Below are 19,381 nucleotides of genomic sequence, written 5' to 3' on the forward strand. Positions count from 1 at the left end.
CATCACGTCTGTATGCCCTCTACCGAAACAGTACAAGTGCAGAGAGCTTGAAGATGGCAATGCTGAGGACTCCAGAGTAGAGCAGTGCCCAGCGAGGAGAGCTATTTAATTTTTTTAAATGTTGGGAGGATTTTTGGGGGATCAATATACACTGGAGAATGATATGTGGGGCCTATCATACACTGGAGCATCATCCATTTGGCCCATCATATACAGGAGCATTCAAAATGGGGGACATCAGACACTGGAGCAGCAATTACGAGGCCCATTATACACTGGAGCATTAGAAATGGGGCCTATTATATATGGAACATAATTTGGGCCCATAACACACTGGAGCATCGTCCATGGGGACCAACATATACTGGAGCATTCCAAATGGGGGACATCAGACACTGGAGTAGCATTTACGGGGCCCATTATACACTGGACTCGAGCATTAGAAATGGGGCCCATTATATATGGACTCTATGGAGCATTATTTGGGCCCATAAGACAGTGGAGCATCATCCATGGGGACCAACATATACTGTAGCATTATGTGGAGCTCATCATATACTGTAGGGAACATAATATGGGACCTATTATTCTGTATGGAGAAATATATGGTGCTCATTATTCTGTATGGCACACTAGGTGGTGGCCATAATACTGTATGGAGTAATATACTGTTCGTTTTTTGAGCTATTGTAGAATTTAAAATAGATCAGTCATGTCATGTAAGCAGTGTATTTGTCATTGTACTATACCTATAGTTCTGTGCCGTATCGGAGCATCATGAGTTGTGGTATGTGTTAAAGGGGCGCATTGGCACTCTTTGGCCCAGGGCACACGAAAACCTTGAGCCAGCCCAATCCCCCCACAACTTTAGCCAAATAACCCCGTTTTCAATGCGTAACTATTATTATGAAGTAAATTAAGGTTGACAAGCTTCAGTAATAAGAATTGATGTTGTTGGCATTGAAATGGGCACTGTAGTTTACTGTCCTCCACTGCCTGCCGACTTTGCTTCCCCATTGACTTGCATTGGGTTTTGTGTTTCAGTCGGACCCCGACTTCTCCCTATAGTCGGACGATTTTGTTTGACCCGACTTTTAAGAAAGTCGGGTTTCATGAAAACCGACTCGACCCGATAAAAGGCAAAGTCGCTCATCTCTAAACAGCAGCGCTAACACCTTATAAGCACTCCTTGCCCGTGGTTCATTTGTAGGTCTGGGTTTATGATCACATTACTATGGGAAAATAATGGTAGCAGTCACATTTCACATCAGGCTACAATATTCTTTGTCCGTGGTCTATTTTGTAGGTCCTTTTGGATCACTTAATTATGCACTGTTGCACTTTATAGGACCATTGAGAGATTTGTGTCTTTTTTTTTCATTTTCTGCACATTTTCCCTGTTCTGGTGGGTAATATCTTTTGAATACTAATTTTGTTGTATTTTTCAAGGCCAATTTTATTGGTATATGTGATTAAGTACTACGCTGCCACTTTTCCTTCCAACCTCCTTTGTGCGTGGCAACCTAGGTGTTGCCGATTCCCTTATTTATGAAAAAATCTTTTACTAACTATTCACTACTTTTGTATTATATTTGAATAATAAAATTCATAAATTCTATTTTACTGCTCTTGGCTCCATTTTTTCCTGGGTTTATAACTATACTATAGTGTATGGAGAGAGAGGCCGCGGTCACTGGCCAGGATTATGTATAACGTATGTCCATAGGAGATCTGCAATGAGAGGCAAGGGGGGGTCAACTGATCAAATTAACTGCCATGTGACGGAAAAGAGGATTCTTCAACACCGGAGCTCGTATCAAAAGGGGGGTACAGGCTCTATGACGTACCTATATGTCCTAGGTCATGTAGGGGTTAAATGCAATTAATTCCTAAACGATTTCTACACTGTAGCCTGTAATCCCATTAAAAAGAAATGTCCCTTTAAGGTACATGTGGCGCTTGGTTACTGCAGCTCTTCAATCTTGCATGCCACAATGTAGCACTTGAGTGACAGTTCAGGCACAGCAATAATGGAGCATTGCAGAAGCAGAAGGCAGACAGCTTTTGCTGAGGGCGATGGACGAGTCAGGGGAAAAGTGACATCTAATATTTGTCCTGCAGTGATTTACAATCTTCACTTTTATTCTATTAGCATAAAACCTCGGAGGATATTGGCTCTTCTGCTGTGTTGGGTAGAAATTAGCTGGAGTGTGAATAGATTGAATGGCTCCGTACAGGTGCTATAAATCGCCTTTGCTGACTCGTTATACCATGATAATCTGTGCAGGGAAAGAATGAAATATCGGGAGAAGGAATCCTTAAGTCAAATGGCGAGCAAAAATCAAAATGTTTAATATACGCAAGAAGTGCACATATATGTCCAGATCCAACCTGTACAGTATGTTTGATTTGGGCGAGAACAGATCTTTAAGTTTCAAATCGAACAAGCTAGTAGGATACGTCCTTTACTCTTTACTAGTTCAGCCTCATTTTGGCTCAGTACATAAGAAGCAATGTAAGATGGATTCCGGTGTATATTGTAGATGAAGAAACGGCAGGAAAAAGCTAGTCTCTGCAACAAAAGTTAACTGTGAGTGTCCTTTTAGTTCTGCTACGGTGTGTAACAAAAGATCAACCTTTCACAAGTAACAGTTAATTTGTCTTTAGAAGCAGCTTTGTCCTCCTGCAGCCAAACCCTTTAGAATCAGCCTCGTCCTTAATGCACCACACTTATACTTGCAAATTTAAAAGACTAGGTAAATGAATTCTGATATCTGTTCACCCGGAATCCTGACCAGATTGGAGCACATACACTATGCAGAATGTTTAAAAAAATGCTATAAAACTTAAAAAATTTTTTAAAAAAGTTTAAATTTTATGTTTATTTTTTTTTAATAATTGAGGAATTCAGTGGTTCACAGTCCGCACTGCTCAAGGTTCAAAAGGTACGATCACACACAAAGGTGAAGCATGAATGCAGTTTATGTCAACGCGTTTCAAGGTTTTGAAACCTCTTCATCAGGACCAAACCACAATGATAAAATACAATTCAAAGTGTGGGAATATACTGACAATGTTTCAAAAAAAAAAAAAAAAAAAAAGCACACAGTAACAAACCTTTGAGGCCATATGAGACCACATCATTTTAGCAGATACAAGGATTGAAAACGGAATAAAATAAATGTTTGCGTCGTATCTCATTGGTGATACTGCAGCAACCTGTACATGCTTCTATAGGAGTTTTGTCTGTCACATCCCCATCAGTTGAGCGTATCCTCTTGATGTATGTGATTTGTCTGAAGGTGGAATGATGCCGGGGCTGACTGTGATGTGCGCAATTTCTACAGCCAATTTCACGTGATCTTCGGGAGAGCCAGTGCCGATAACGCTGGAACAGCAGAGGCGGTGAGTATAGGTGCTATTTTACAACATAGTGATTGAGAAGGGGTTGATAGCGATCATGCTTGGATAAGGTGTTATTCGAGCAAGCCCGTGTGCCGAGTGACTTCGGCGTGCTCGAAAAATATGTCTGAGTCCCCGCGGCTGCATGTCTCGCAGCTGTTAGTCAATCCATGCATGCGTTGCGGCTGTCGGACAGATGTGAGACATGCAGTCGCAAGGACTCGGGCATATTTTTCGAGGACGCCGAAAAAACTTGGGTTAGCACACGAGCATTCTCGGAGAACACCGTATCCCAGCACGTTTGCTCATCACTAGATGTCTAAGTAGTGGGCAACCCCTTTGTGTCTTTATCAGGAATATCTTCCTATGAGGATTGATTATCTTGTAGAGATAAGAAGAATAATTGAATGACTCTGGTCTGTGGTATCCACTTTGGTGCGCCGTGGCAAGTTGACCAGAGCAGGACGAAATTCCTAAACTGGCATCCTGGTTTGACTAAACATGGCCGCTCCCATGACGTTGTGTGAAGCCTAGGCACTTCTAGATCTCACGTAACATCATAATGTACATCTCAGGGGCCTTGAAATTGCAAAAGTAACCCGATTTGTTGTGTACTTTGTCCTTGGTCGAGACAAGTCATAAAATTGTAGAAGATTCATCTTATACATTTTGTTTATGATGAAAGCTACAAAAGCAGTAAAATAACACAAAGTTCCCCATCTCATCTTTATTCAAGTATGTCACAGCAGTTATATTACAAATTACAGTAATTTCTTCCAAAAAAAATCCAACAAGTTCAAAAAATTGTTTTTTTTTTAGTTTGTTTTTTTAAATAACTTACTTCAAAAGCTAAATAGAAAATAAAAGCCAGAAAAGGAAAAAAAAGAAAAGACATCAAATGTAAATACAAGCTTTTCTTTTAGGATAAAAACGCTACACAATCCAGAAAATATGGGTTAATGAGAACTATATGCACATAACAGAATTAAAGAAAACAAAAAATAACAATGCAAAAAAAAAATGTACAGGGAAATTCCCGACAAATTCAAGCTTATGTTGTGATCACAATAAAAAACAGGATGTTCAGCTCCTGAACCAAGCTTCCAACAGACAAGCTATTGCAAACATAGTAAAAAAAAAACCACAAAAAGACAGAAAAGTAACACAATAACCTAGAAAACACATTGGCAATAAAAGGGAAAAAAATAATATCAAGTAACTATAAGGTTTTAAGATGGTGTTCAAGCATGAAAGGACACAACCGTATATACATCGTGGTATGTTGTAAGTAGACAGCAAAGTCATTTATAAAAATGACACTGAGTAATATAGCAAAAATGAGGGGTTTAAAGAAGAAAAAGAAAGAGTAATGCAACCATCACATTGCGCCATCCCGTTCCGAATTCTCCTAAGACTTTGAGGTTACTTCTGTGATATATATGGCCCTTGATAAAGTAGGTTTCTTGAGGTCCAAGACCGCTATGCACCATAAAAACCATGAAGGAGGAACAGCATCCAATCCGGGTGAAAAAATTCTATTCCTTTATTCTGCCATCAGTACTGATGTATTGATGGCAGAATAAAGGAATTGAATTTTTTCACCCGGATTGGATGCTGTTCCTCCTTCATGGTTTCTGTGAGTTACTGGTCCTATTGGGTCCTGGGACTTTTGGAACGTGCATCCCATTGAATAATCTGTGTGCTGTCAGCTGAATCTACGTGTTTCGCTATGCACCATAAATCTTGGGCTAAACAGACAATTTTGATTACACAGTAAAATACAATTAGTAGGGTCTTGGGTATGTGATAGCACCAAGCAAGAGAAAGTGATAACCGTGACATTAGGATCTCACCGTAGGGTCAAGCGAACTACAAAATTGTATGTTGTATGGCATAAATCCACTTGACGCCAAAGAATAGACAGACCTGACCATTTTGGAACAATTTATGGAATCTTGGCCAAAACAGACACCACTTGTTATGCATATTGTATGGCTTACGGGGGACAGTGACTGGGGATGGTTAGGACCCCTCATCTGCTGACAGTGTATTAATTTTCCCCAAAGTGCTCCTTTCATAAGGACAGGGTCCCTGAGCACCAGCGTTCAGTCAACAAGAAGCTCCACTATTCGTGATGAGCGAATGTGCTCAGACAAGGTGTTCTCTCCGATCATGCTCGTGTGCTAACCGAGTGTCTTCGGAGGGCTCAAATATTATGTTCAAGTCCCCACGGGTGATTGACAGCAGCAACACATGCATGGATTGCACATTTGTTAGGCAATCCCTGCATGTTTGCTGCCGTCGAACAGCCGAGAGGACCCGAACATATTTTTCTAGAATGCTGAAGACACTCGTTTAGCACCCGAGCATGCTCGAATTTCAACTTATCCGAACACATTCGCTCATCACCATCAATCCTCAAAGACGTCTTTCAGATAGGGCAAGAAGAAGGCCGCTGTGTTCTTTAAAATTATTTACAATGAATGAATTTTTCCATAATAACATAGGTAGTTTTGGGTGCGATGTAGAGTCGCATGGTCAATCCTTTGGCATAACCAATGATTTCACACACCAAACAAGTGCTGCTTTTGTGTCACAAACATTCAGGACTATGCCAAGGCGTAATATGAAAACACAGGTGCTTCTATCCAGTTTTATAGCCTGCGGTCCTGCTTTATTATACAGTAAAATAACCCAGGCAGCGCTGCAGCGATAATGGTCCTCTCTCGTGAGATCCTGGTCTACTGAGCGCTGAAATGAAAGCTGGCAGACAGTCCAATATTGATGTTGGCCACCTGCTTCGTCAAAGAGGAGCTCCTCTTCGGAAAACCATTTTTTTATTTTTTACATGTATAAATCTACATATATTCAATAAGTTTGCAAGTACTTTGCTTTACTTCTTAAACGTGCTGTTCTCCAGTCACGGTCAAAAAGACAATCGATATCCTGCAAGTTATCACTTGGCGGTCTGGCAGCAGAGTGCACTCGCGCCAAGATGCATTCTGCAAGATTTTTATTTTACAAAAGTTTACAAGAAATATAAATTTGTTAGATCAGCACGTGCAACACAATACAAGGGGATGCCAAGCATGTGCAACACAATACAAGGGGATGCCAAGCATGTGCAACACAATACAAGGGGATGCCAAGCATGTGCAACACAATACAAGGGGATGCCAAGCATGTGCAACACAATACAAGGGGATGCCAAGCATATGCAACACAATACAAAGGGATGCCAAGCATGTGCAACACAATACAAAGGGGATGCCAAGCATGTGCAACACAATACAAAGGGGATGCCAAGCATGTGCAACACAATACAAAGGGGATGCCAAGCATGTGCAACACAATACAAGGGGGATGCCAAGCACGTGCAGCACAATACAAAGGGATGCCAAGCACGTGCAACACAATACAAAGGGATGCCAAGCATGTGCAACACAATACAAGAGGGATGCCAAGCATGTGCAACACAATACAAGAGGGATGCCAAGCATGTGCAACACAATACCAGGGGATGCCAAGCATGTGCAACACAATACCAGGGGATGCCAAGCATGTGCAACACAATACCAGGGGATGCCAAGCATGTGCAACACACCAGGGGATGCCAAGTACCGTATGTGCAACACAACTGGTTTGAACATGAACCAAGTATTTCAACATAATGTAACAAAGTAAAAAAAATTAAAGGAGCAGGTAAAGCAAAGTATTTGTAAAGTTTCAACATATAGTATAGACTAATCACTGCCATATAGTAATGTAAACAATTCACTTTCACGCTACACAAACAAGAAGTTCAATGTAAAAAGGTAAAAAAAAAAAAAGCTTTCACTTTAATTCAGAGAATTACTACTGCCTTTTCAGAAATAAGCTGTGAAAAAAAACAAAAATCTGGTCTGACTGCCATCTTGCTCTCAAATCCCATGGTGCTTTGTGAGGGATGAGGTCATTGATTCAATAATCTTGCCGGTTGCACCGAGTGGCGGTGCTCCCGCAGTAGGGGGTGACAGAGCTCTTGTAAAATAACTAATCGCTATGGATTTTAGTCTCTTGGAAAAGTTACGGTTGACTGAGCGCTTCTGCTGAGAACGAGAGGCTTGGAGCCGCTCTCATTTCTTTCCAGCATCGGGAACCTACTACTCCTGCTACCTAGTATGGCGAATTTTAGAGAAAAACACAGTATGAATCCTTTCATAGCCAACTTTCTATATAAAGTAAACACTACTTTTTTTTTTTGTAAATTCTAACTTTTCTGGCCCCTCGATAATAATGCAGAAAAAGGAAGAGAAAACACAATAAAAAGTAAACTACGATACAAAATAAACCTCTTATATACATAGAAATTTGCCCACTGTAACCTGTGTACAAATAGAAAGGAAAAGTTGAAAGCATTAACACCTTACAGGTCGACGGGAAAAAAAAAACCCACAAAAATATCACACCGATCTGCAGCTATAAAAATTATGTACAGTATAGGGAGGTTAGTACACGGATGTATATTACCGTATATACCTATTTTCGAGTTATCTATGGTTTGGTGACCGGTGACAAACATTGTACAAATGTGCCATTTATTTATTTCCAAAAATTGGGGGGAGTAATGCAACCAAACCTACCCAATAATACAAATAGCAGCAAACCAATTTTTTTTTCATTTTTTATTATTTTAATAAAGCCAACTTTGTTTTAATGAAAAGGTTGATGAGTCAGCTTTAATAAAAAAAAAATGCTATTAATACACAAAAGTTTGTACCTGTTCATCTGAGATACTTTTGCAAGTCTACAATTAAAAAAAAAAAAAATCCTACAAACTACAGGTTAAAAAAAAACAACAAAAAAAACCCCCCAAACATAATACCATATGAGGAAAACCAATTATGGCAGAAGAGATTTTTTTTTTTTGGCTTAGTACAAAAATTGGTCACATTTAGTAGTTAAATTTGTTTTGAAAAAAAATTAAAAATGGGTGAAGATTGACAACAGGGTGTCACCAACTGGGACGGTGTCTCCATGCACTGTCTAATCTCTGCTGACCGTGGCAATTTACGTACGGACACAACTCTTTGAAAACCAGAACGTAAACTCCCCATTGTCACAATTTATAAAAAAAAAATATTCAGGAGTAATAACAGGAACAGCACAAGATACAAAAAAGTGACAAGTAAAAAAACAAACATTTTTGTGCCCCTTTAACTTCCTGCAGATAAGTGGGGTCTGGGTCGAGACCCCCACCCCAAAGACCCATGAGACGAGAGAACATACACTGAGCAGAATCTGTGCTTTCTATTGAATCCATACTCCGCTCAGACAGGAGCTTTGTGCTCCTGTCTGAGGCGTGCAAGTCTCAAGGGGTTTTTTGAGCGTTTGATGGGGGTCCCATGGCCCGGACTAACATTGATCTACAAGTAAATGAAAGACCCAAAAATATTAAAAGTAGAAATGCTTTTGCAAATGTTTGAGAGAGAAAAGATGCTCCAAAATTGTTATTTCATGGGGAATACATAGTGATCCTAAATCAGACTCGTCAGGAGAGGTGATAAAAAGAAAAAAAGTTAATGAAATTTCAATTTCATGAATTTACAAATACTATGCTGAAAATGTTAATATAAAACTTTAAAAAAAAAACTTATTTTTTTTTTATATCAAATTAAGGAAATTTGCTTGGTGGCCTCAAAGCTCTTCTTCAGGTATGAAATGGAGTGCAATAAGACAACGTCTAGGCTCTCTGTCCAAACCAGACATTATAAATCTGATTAATATGACTATTAGTCAAGCCTCCACTGTCCACCCTCGGCTTAGCACCAGCTCGGCCACGAGTTGTGCCATCCTGAAGTTACAGACAGCAGCGGGGTATAGCGGACAAATAGCCCCTCTGAAATTAGGTTCTTTTCACAAATTTTGTGTGCAATTTCTCAACATATTATACTGCAATTAGAAAACAAAAATCTGATGTGGGCTGAAGAAATACAGAACACAGACCAATCCTCTGTTCCGGGAGTTACTCTGAACCATAGCCCACTTGTTTGCAGCACTATACCAAACTTTTGATATATTAAAAAGTGTCAGGGCCTTTAAAAGACCAGAATGTATTTAAGTTATTAAGCTGGTTTCATATTTCGAGTATGGACTGGCCATGGGTCTGCCGAACAGCCTCATGTTTGCCTGTGGTTTGCTGGGACATCGCGGTCATGGATATGTTAAACTGGCCCTAGTGTGAAAAAACAAAAAAGATCTTGAGCTTAGGTCTCCAGATAACAGAATTTATATTTTTTTAGAAAGTACTTGATTTTTTTTTTTTTTTTTACTGTAAACCCAGACCTCATTTCTAAGGGTCCCATTACATTTAGCGATGCACCAGCGATCCCGACAACGATATGACCCGGTCAGGATTGCTGGTGCATCGCTAAATGGTCGATAGTGAGCTGCCAAACAGGCAGATCTCACCAGCAACGCAGCAGCGATAAGCGATCAGTCGGTGGTCGCTGTTACCTTTCACACTGCAGTGATGACAACGACTTCCGCCTGTGTCCATGCGTCGCTAGTCGGCGCCAGCGGGACGCCAAAGAGGAAAAAATGGCCCAGGACATTCGAGCGGGATCAGCGATATCCAGCGGGGGAGCCGGTTGCAGGTACGTGTCACACAAAGCGAGATCGCTAGCGATCTCGCAATAATAAAAGTATGTAAAAGGCCCTTAACTTTGACAAAAAAAAAGATTTTCAGCACAATTTCAATGGTGAACGTAGGTAGGGACAGCTACCAAATTGGTAAAAGAGAGGGAGTAAAATGATAGACTGAATTCACAGCTCCTGTTCAGGATGTAACACTGCTACATGGAAAAAAAAACTATAGTAACTTGTTCTCACAAAATTAATACTGAACTGAAGAAAAAAAAAAAAGGAACTGTCCAGGAAGAATGGTATGCATAGTCATGGGCCTATAGAAGTGGTATATTAAAGTCATGTAACACCCATTATGGGACTGTACGAAACATAACACTGCAACTTAGGTTTTCCTGAAGTGTCCCTTTTAAAGTAATGGCTAGGACAATTAAAGGACTCAAATTTAGCTCAAAATTGCAAAGAAAATACAACCAAAAATTCCAGTGCCATTTAACCATCTGTGGGGAAAAGCCAACGGTTAAATCTGACAAATAAGCAAATTGTCTATCAAGATATTTACTGGCAATCGAAGGAGCAGCACATGTGTTGGCTTGATATTTCGCCATATTGAACAGGAAAAAAAAAAAAAAAAAAAAAAAAAAAAAAGGTTCTACCTACACCAAGAGGCAAAAATAAACCCAACTTATCACACCCAACACTATAGTGCCAAACAGCGCTGAGCATCTCGAAAGTCTCACAACTAACAAACAAGACGACAAACCTCAGCAATGGTAGATGAAGGATTTTTTTGAGCAATGGTTACGATCTCCAGTGTCCACCCATGCTATTAACAGGCTCTATGAAACAGATCTATGGGAATGTCAATTGACTCCAGGACCAGATATTCTGGAGGGAAAACAGGACAGAGGAAATAAAAAAAAGTCCAGGCCTTAAAAATTTTTTTTACCCTTGGCAGAAACCATTGAGGACAGGTGTGGCATCTTCGTAGACATTGATTACCTCAAAGACATCGAGTCTGATCACTAGATTTGATGGAGATGGCCAATATGGAAAGTAGGGGGGGGTCTTCACATGATTGCCAAATGTAATAATGCATAGAAGCGTCCAAAATATTTCTGCTCGTCACGACATACTTCGGTTTGTAACATTTATCCCAACCGTAAAACAAAACACCTCCACCCAAAGAAAGTATTGGTAAATAGGGAGAGGTATCCAAGAGCATGGACGATGGGGATGGGTTAGAGTGAGGCTTTAATACTTTGTAGTACTTGTATATAAAAAAAAAAAATAAAAAAAAAACCCTCTTGCAGCTCATAAAAATCTTAATCACAATGTGGAGGCAGAATAACTCCGTTACTTAAAAAGTGAATGAACAAACCAAACGTGTTTTGTTTTCTTTCAATCATTATAAGAAATGCACCAAAATAATTAGAATACCCCAAATATAGTGTTAAAACAAGGCACAGAGAGGGGCGAGCTTCGAGTTTACCAATGAGCTGCCGCAAACCGGGTTCCCACACTACTTCCAAGAATCACGAGAGACTAGAGAAAAGACTACATCATCGATGGTTTTAGAGAAAAGTGAGAACATAAAAACACAAGATGAAAAAGAATAAATAAATACAAGTTCCTGGCTCCTGTATGATCCAGTTTTCAGTTTCCTTTTTTTTTTTCTTTTTTATGTCCCAGCGAATGGATTTGATCCCCCTCCATCTTCTAGGATGAAAAGAAGGTAGTTGGTGCAAATGGCTTTCTAGCATCAGAAAGTGTAGACAAAAGGTGGACTTGTCATCCATCTGCCATTAGCACCTCAAATCTTCAAGCTGTGGTGTATTTTTTTTCTTTTGCTTTATTTTTTTTATTTGTGTATTTTTTTTTTCATTAGTCCACTTGCGACGTGAAGTTATGTTTGGTTCTAGTAGGCTGGTTGGCATCAGGTACCTGAGACATTAGCACCAATCTCATTGAACAGCAGATGGTAAGAGGTTGAATACTGGAGAGCGAGGCTCAGAGCAGAACTTGGTGCCACTAGGAATAAATAAAATCGCTCAGAGGACTGCACTCTCTCGGGAGGAGTCACAGAATTGATGTTGCCTTTTTTTGGCAACAACTTTCACAGGAATGTGTAAAACCTATCAACTGTCCTTTCCATCGCCTGCAAGAAGCAGAGAATATCGGATTATTTATAAAAAAAAAAAAAAAAAAAAGAAAACCTCATGCCAGAGTAAAACATTTAGAAAGAAAATTACAGCCGATGCCGGCTATCAAAATCACCAAATTCCACCAAACTGTCCAATATTTATCCCTGGCGGTGCACTCACAAGGAGATCAAATCAACAGAGTTGCATAACCCAAAGTGTTCCTTTTTTGTCATAATTGTGATAGTCTTTGAAGAAAAACAGAACCGACAGGTCCACATTACATTGTCTGCACTCGGTCAGCAAAACCCGGCCCGACCACAGGACTACTGACCAACAGTAACAGCCCGATAGGACCTGTGCTCGTGACAGGAATTATGACCTGAGGATGCACGTATTAAACCTTAGACTAGAATCACACATTCATGTAAGTTTTACCATCCAGGAGAAACAGACCAACTTTTTTCTCATGTGTCTACCTAGTTGCATCCATTTTTTTTCCTCATCACTAAAGCAGGTAGACTGTCTGAACTATTTTTTTTATCCATTGACACTTAAGTAAATGGTCTATTAAAAACATAATAAACTTGGATAGAAAGTTGAAGTACAAATTCTATCTTTCATCCGTTTCATATGGGTCCCCATAGACTCCGCAAAACTGATGAGAATAGGACGAGTCTCCTGGACTAAACATACTGATCAAACGGATGTACGTACGAGTTGATTAAACTCTATGGTCCGTATGCTGTCCGGGAAAAAAAACAAGCAGCACTAGGATATGTCATGCGGATGTGTGAATGTAGCCATCGACTTGACTCATGGCCAGCTAGACTTGGATTCTCTACACTAAGAGCTAGTAAAAAAAAACATCCTGTCTGGCCTATGCTTTTACTAGTGGTTTAGACCCTCGATCCTTGTTCACATTCACGTCACTTGGCAAGTGGAAAGGTTTTAAATACTAGAGTTAGGACTGTCCCACAAGGGTTGCCTTGACGTGGTGGGATGGCTTGTACATTCTTTTGATCAAAATTATGTTTACTAAAAACCCTTATTATTATTAACTTTATGCATTATTTGCAGTTTACTTTTTAATTTTAGGATATTTGTGTTTTTTGTTTTTGCTTACCAAGAGCTAGTAATTGGGGAAAATGGATATAAAAGTCTACACAGCTCTGTTAAAATGTCAAATTTTTGGTCATGTAAGAAAGAAAATAATCATGCCAAGAATAATTTCAGACCTTTTTTCTACCTTTAATGTCACCCATAATCTGTACAGATTAATTGAGAAACAAACAAATAATTCTGAAAGGAAAAATAAAAAACAACAAAATTAAAAGTGTCTGCTTAAGTGTAAACACCTTTGTATAATTGGGGATGTGGTAGTTTTCAGAATTAGGCAATCGCATTTACCCTCATGTAACATAGTAGTCAGTACACAGCTGCAATCATTTACTGGGATTCCGATTCACCCCATATAAAGTTTAGCTGTTCTAAAAGTATTTTTTTAAGGTGCAATTTACAGCAAAAGTTATGGTCAATAATCAGCTTACAACACAGCAAAAGGGTCTCATTGTTATCAGTCAGGAGGAGGATAGAAAAAGATATTCAAGGCATTAGCTATACCATGGGACACTGTGAAGACACTGTGAAAAAGTGGCTTAACAGTGATATTACCTAGAATTTTAAGTTCCTCAAACACTGAGGATTGGTCCAGGAGGCTGCCAAGTGGCCTACAGCAACATTAAAGGAGTTGCAGGATTTGTGACAAGTACTGGTTGTGTATTGCATGTACTGTATGTCCAGCCTATAGGGCAAGGTGGCATGACAAAGGTCTTTTGTGCCAAAAACATGTGGAAAACGGTAATTAGACCTACCAGTAATTGTGTTTCCAGGAATCCATCCTGACAGCACATTGGAGGACGTCCTTCTCATCCGCAGTGGGACAGGAAACCACGACAGTTCAAAAGGATCCTCCCCCTACCATCCCTCAGTGATCTCACAAAGTAACACATCTGGATGGATGCAAACATAGTCTTTATTTATACCAACATTCTTCATACACATGTTACATCACAGTTGTATGGAAAGTATTATCGGGAGGGATCTAACAGTGCTGTCAGGATGGATTCCTGGAAACACAATTACCGGTAGGTCTAATTACCGTTTTCCAGGTCACCACCTGACAGCACATTGGAGTAGTACCAAAGTATATTGGTCCTAGGGTGGGACTACTGCATGGAGTACGTTTCTCCCAAAAGTAAGCTGTGTGGATGCTATGTCTAGTTTATAGTGATTGGAGAAAGTACTAAGACTGGTCCAAGACGCTGCCCTGCAGATTTGTTCTGCCGAGGCTCCCCCCCTTTCTGCCCATGAAGCGGCCATGGCCCTGGTTGAGTGGGCTCTAAGGTTCTCCGGGGGAATCTGACCCTGTGATCTGTATGCTATGCTAATAGTGGATCTAATCCACCTTGCTATTGTTGATTTTGACGCTTTCTTCCCCTTGTTGGGGCCTCTGTATTGCATGAAGAGGTTGCTATCCTGCCTCCAGGGTCTGGTTGCATCCAGATACCTGAGTACAGTTTCTCTTACGTCCAAATTATGGTAGGTTCTTTCCCTGCTATTCTTGGGAGACTGGAAAAAGGAAGGGAGTACTACTTCCTGGTTCATGTTAGAGCTCGAGATAACTTTGGGCAGGAAAGCCGGGTCGAGTCTTAGGACTAAACGGTCACTAAACACCTGTAAGTAGGGGTCTTGGGTTGATAAAGCCTGCAGTTCTCCTAACCTTTTTGCCGAGGTGACTGCCACTAGAAAGGCTGTTTTGAGAGAGAGAGAGATTACCGATATTTATCTCTGCCCCTAGCTGATATGGCTGTTTGCATAGCGTATATCGGACTAGGTTAAGGTCCCAGGGTGGTATGCTCTTTCTAATTAGGGGTTTTAGCCTTTTTCCCCACCCTCGAGAACCGTGCTACCCATGGGTGTGATGATAGAGCTGTGTCGTAGAACACGCTCAAGGCTGCTATCTGCACTCTCAGCGTGCTGGGCCTAAGGCCTTTTCTGAACCCCTCCTGCAAGAAATCAAGTATTTTCGGGATGTTGGGCTGGTCAGTTCCGACTGTCGCCTCTCCACGAAAGCTGCAGAACTTCTTCCAGATTTTGTTATATATCGCCGCGGTCACGGGTTTCCTGCTGGCTTGTAAGGTGGAAATAACTTCGTCCGATAGACCTCTTGCTCTTAGGACCTGCCGTTCAGGATCCAGGCTGACAACTGGAAAGCCTCTGGTCTTTGATGTAGGACCGGGCCCTGATGGAGGAGGTCTTCTCTTCTTGGCAGGAGAATGGGTTCCTCGTCCGCTAGTTTCCTGAGTAGGGGAAACCAACTTCTTCTTGGCCAGTAGGGAACCACCAGTATGACCCTGGCTTTGTCCTCGCAGATCTTTCTGAGGACCCGTGACACGAGGGCTAGGGGCGGGAAGGCGTACAACAGACCCCTGCTCCAGGATTGTGATAGAGCATCTATTCCCGCCGGATCTCCCAGGGGGTTCAGGGAGTAGAAGGTCCTGAGCTTTGTATTCCATTTGTCCGCGAACAGGTCTATTGTCGGTTGTCCCCAACGATTGCACAGGCTGCTGAACACTTCGTCGTTGAGCTCCCAGCCTGTCGCAGTTATCCTTTTCCTGCTGAGGAAGTCTGTGATCTGGTTCCGGGAACCCTCCAAATGCACGGCCGAGATTGAGAGGACCTCCTTTTCTGCCCATCTGAAAATCTGATCCGCCAAGCCCTGAAGTGCTGGGTGTCTTGGCATAATTTTTACATGTCTATTCTTCATGTGAGACCCGGCGACGAGCAGTACTTTCCAGACTGCATGCAATTCTGAGACGTTGGAGGACCTGTTGCTGTCCTCCGGACTCCATCGTCCCTGGTAGTACTTCCCTGCGACATGTCCGCCCCAGCCGAATACTCGCATCCGTTGTTACTACAACCTCCGGTGACTGAACCCATGAGACACCCCTCTTTAGGTTTCTCGGAATGGTCCACCACAATAGCGATCTTCTGGCTCGGGGAGGGTCAACAGTTTCTTGCTGTCCAGTGAGCTCTGCCTTCTGTCCCAGGATGCTAGGACTGCGCGTTGCAGGTCGCGGGAGTGGAACTGACTCCATCTGACACAGGAAATGCATGAAGTCATCAGCCCCAGGACTCTCATTGCGTCGCTGATCGATACTCGATTCTTTGAGAATTGCCGGATCTTCTTCGGCATCAAGGTCTGCTTTTCGGTTGGAAGATAAGACATTCTTCTTTCCGAGTCTAGCATGACCCCCAAGAATTTTATTTTGGGCTTGGGTACAAGATCTGACTTCAACCAATTTACGATCCATCCTAAACTCTGCAGCGTTGAGATCACAGACTGACAGTCGGCCCCGAGCTGGGCTGCCGAATCGGCTATAATTAGGAAGTAGTCTAGATACGGGACCACCAAGATGTTCCGAACTCTTACGTAGGCCACTACCTCTATCATTATTTTTGTGAAAATTCTCGGGGCTGACGCAAGGCCGAAAGGTAAGCAGCGAAACTGATAATGGTAAATCGTGCCGTCTTTTTCGACCGCGAATCTGAGGTACCTTTGGTAATCCGGGTGGATAGGGACATGATAGTACGCGTTTTTTAGATCTAGCGTGCACATTACTGCTCCCTTCCCCAGGAGTGGAATCGTAGATCTTATTGATTCCATTTTGAAGCGTCTGTATGTTACCCATTTGTTTAGGGGTTTGAGATTTATTATGGTTCTGTTCTCCCCCGAGGGTTTTTTTATTGCGAAGAGGCTTGAGTAGTGTCTTCTGCTTTCTTCCTGGATGGGAACCGGAGCAATCGCTCCCATGAGTAGGAGATCTTGAATGTCCAACCACATGGGGGAAGCGGAACTGAGACGCGAATTGGTGACTAGAAACCTGTTCGGGGGCAGGGAGTTGAATTCTATTTTGCACCCCTGAGAAATGACCTGTAGTACCCAGGGGCTGGAGGTAATTTTCTGCCACTCTCCTGCAAACTTGAGCAATCGCCCCCCTACTCTGGTGGCGTCATTTTTTTCGGGAGCTGGACCCGGGGCCGGAAAAGATGTTATCTCTGTTCCTATTTCTACCCTCGCCCCCCTTGGGGTAGCTCCATCGACCCGACTTGCCCTTCCCCCTGTAGTCCGTTCTCTGGTTGTAACGGGGTCTACGAAAGGGCTGATATCTCTTACGCTTCTCTTCAGGGAACCCTTTCTTTTCATCTGAGGCTTTTTCCAGGATATCATCGAGCACGGGCCCGAAGACCCTGCCCCCCGAGAAGGGAATTGAGCACAGCTTATTTTTTGATTGCATGTCGCCTCCCCAACTTTTAAAGCCAGATAGCCCTTCTGGCTGTGTTGGACAAGGTCTGGCTCCTGGCCGTGAACCTAACCGATTCTGCCGAGGCGTCGGCCAAAAACCCAGTAGCTAACTTCAGTAAAGGGAGGGACTTCAGAATGGTTTCCCTTGGGGTTCTATCTGATAGATGCTCCTCCAGGTCATCTATCCATAGATGCATGGAGCGCGCTACTGACGTTGCAGCTATATTCGTTTTTATGACCGCTGCTGAGCTTTCCCAGGCCCTTTTTAAGAGCCCATCTGCTTTCCGATCTAGGGGTTCCTTCAGGCTTGAGGAATCCTCGAACGGAATTGCTGTCTTTTTTGATACCTTTGCCACTGGGATGTCTATCTTAGGGACCTCCTCCCAGACTTTGACCTCCTCAGGGTCAAACGGCAGACGAAGCCTAAAGTCTCTGGGGATAGTTAATCTTTTCTCTGCCTCCTCCCATTCCTCCAGTATCATTGCCCGTATGTGGGTATTTACTGGGAAGACCATTGAAGTCTGGGAGCGCAACCCTCCAAACATTTCGTCCTGAATTGAGCGGGAAGGAGGGTGTTCCTCGATCTGCATAGTTTGCCGTACCGCCCCTAATAGTTCGTCTGTATCCCCAGACGAAAACAGATATTTCCTTCCCCTTTCCGGGTGCTCTCTGATCTCCTCCTCCTCTGCATCTGATTCGGACAGAATGTCTTCAGACGACGTATCCGATTCCCTCTGTCTCTTTCTGGATAAGTGGGGATTCGCCTGCGGGGTCTGGGAATCGGCTAGACCGGATACCGAGGCCTGTACTTCCTCTCTGATTATCGCTCTCATGTTAGACATGAAAGTATCCTGCTCCTCCCCACTATACGCTTTGCACAAGCGCCACAGAGGGTCTTTTGCCACATGTCCTTTAGCTTCTTAGAGCAAACCAGACACTTCTTATCCTTCCGCTTAGGGTCCTTTCTCTCAGAGTTGGAGGCTCCCCCCTAGAACATATAAAATACGGGTTCTGTGGGGTCTATCATTATGGGCTCTGCAGTGACCTCTTCAGAGGTTACTCACGTGACCCTGGCTCTCTGCTCCCGTCTCCGTCTTCTGGTCCTCCATTGGTAATGGTGGATCGCTGTCTGTCAGCCACTGTGGAGACACAGACCTGTAAGTGGCGATGGGTCTCCCCCTGGCCCCCCGGAGCAGAGCCTGCGTCCACCTTGTCTGTGCCGTCTGCGACAAAGCAGTCCCACTGGGCCTAGACTGGCTGGTGGCACCGTTGGTCCGTTCCTACAGATGCCTGCCCACTTCCCTGGTGGGCCTATACCACTGTGATTTGTGGGACCGGGCGGTGGCTGACAGCGGGCTTTTGGCGACGCGACCGGAAGTGACGCGTCCCCCGGCTGACGACGCGACCGGAAGTGACGCGTCCCCGGCCGATGGCGCGACCGGAAGTGACACGTCCCCGCTGATGACGCGCCCCCCCGGCCTGCGATGCGCACTGCTCCTGCCGAAATGACGCGCCCGTTCTGTGTAGCGCGCCCCGTGGATGGGGCCGACTGCTGCGGCGCCCTCGGCTTTCCTCTGACTCCGGGTACCAGCAACAGGTTCTCCAGGCAGGCAGGTGTGGTCACTGTCGGTGAGCCGCTTGTGGGCTCAGTCGGCTCCCAGAGGCGGTCTGGCGGTGGTGGCGTCCAGAGTCGAGAGCCCCCGTCAGGAGGAAGCGATTCTGCATCCGGGAGCAGCGCTACACCGGGATAGCTGAGGGACCCTTTATCGGGTTTCAGCTGCAGATTTCTCCAGGTAGGAAGGGAAAAGGCTGGGCCCCCCGATCCTGACCATCTGCATGGAACGGA

The 19,381-nt window shown here is 43.1% G+C and overlaps 1 protein-coding gene across 3 annotated transcripts in view; it reads right to left on the reverse strand.

Annotated features, from left to right (window-relative positions):
- Positions 1–4,114: 4,114 nt before the first annotated feature.
- ATAD2B (ATPase family AAA domain containing 2B) overlaps positions 4,115–19,381 on the reverse strand; it is a 190,857-nt gene continuing 175,590 nt past the window's right edge. For all 3 annotated transcript variants that reach the window (XM_073568304.1, XM_073568305.1, XM_073568303.1), the window contains exon 28: positions 4,115–12,184. In XM_073568304.1, coding sequence (XP_073424405.1) covers positions 12,143–12,184 — 42 coding nt within the window. In that variant the 3' untranslated portion in view covers positions 4,115–12,142. The remainder of the gene's footprint in view (positions 12,185–19,381) is intronic.

The sequence above is a fragment of the Dendrobates tinctorius genome, unplaced genomic scaffold, assembly GCF_039654945.1.
Source record: "Dendrobates tinctorius isolate UK_male_01 unplaced genomic scaffold, ASM3965494v1 ptg000021l, whole genome shotgun sequence".
In the NCBI taxonomy this organism is placed as follows: domain Eukaryota; kingdom Metazoa; phylum Chordata; class Amphibia; order Anura; family Dendrobatidae; genus Dendrobates; species Dendrobates tinctorius.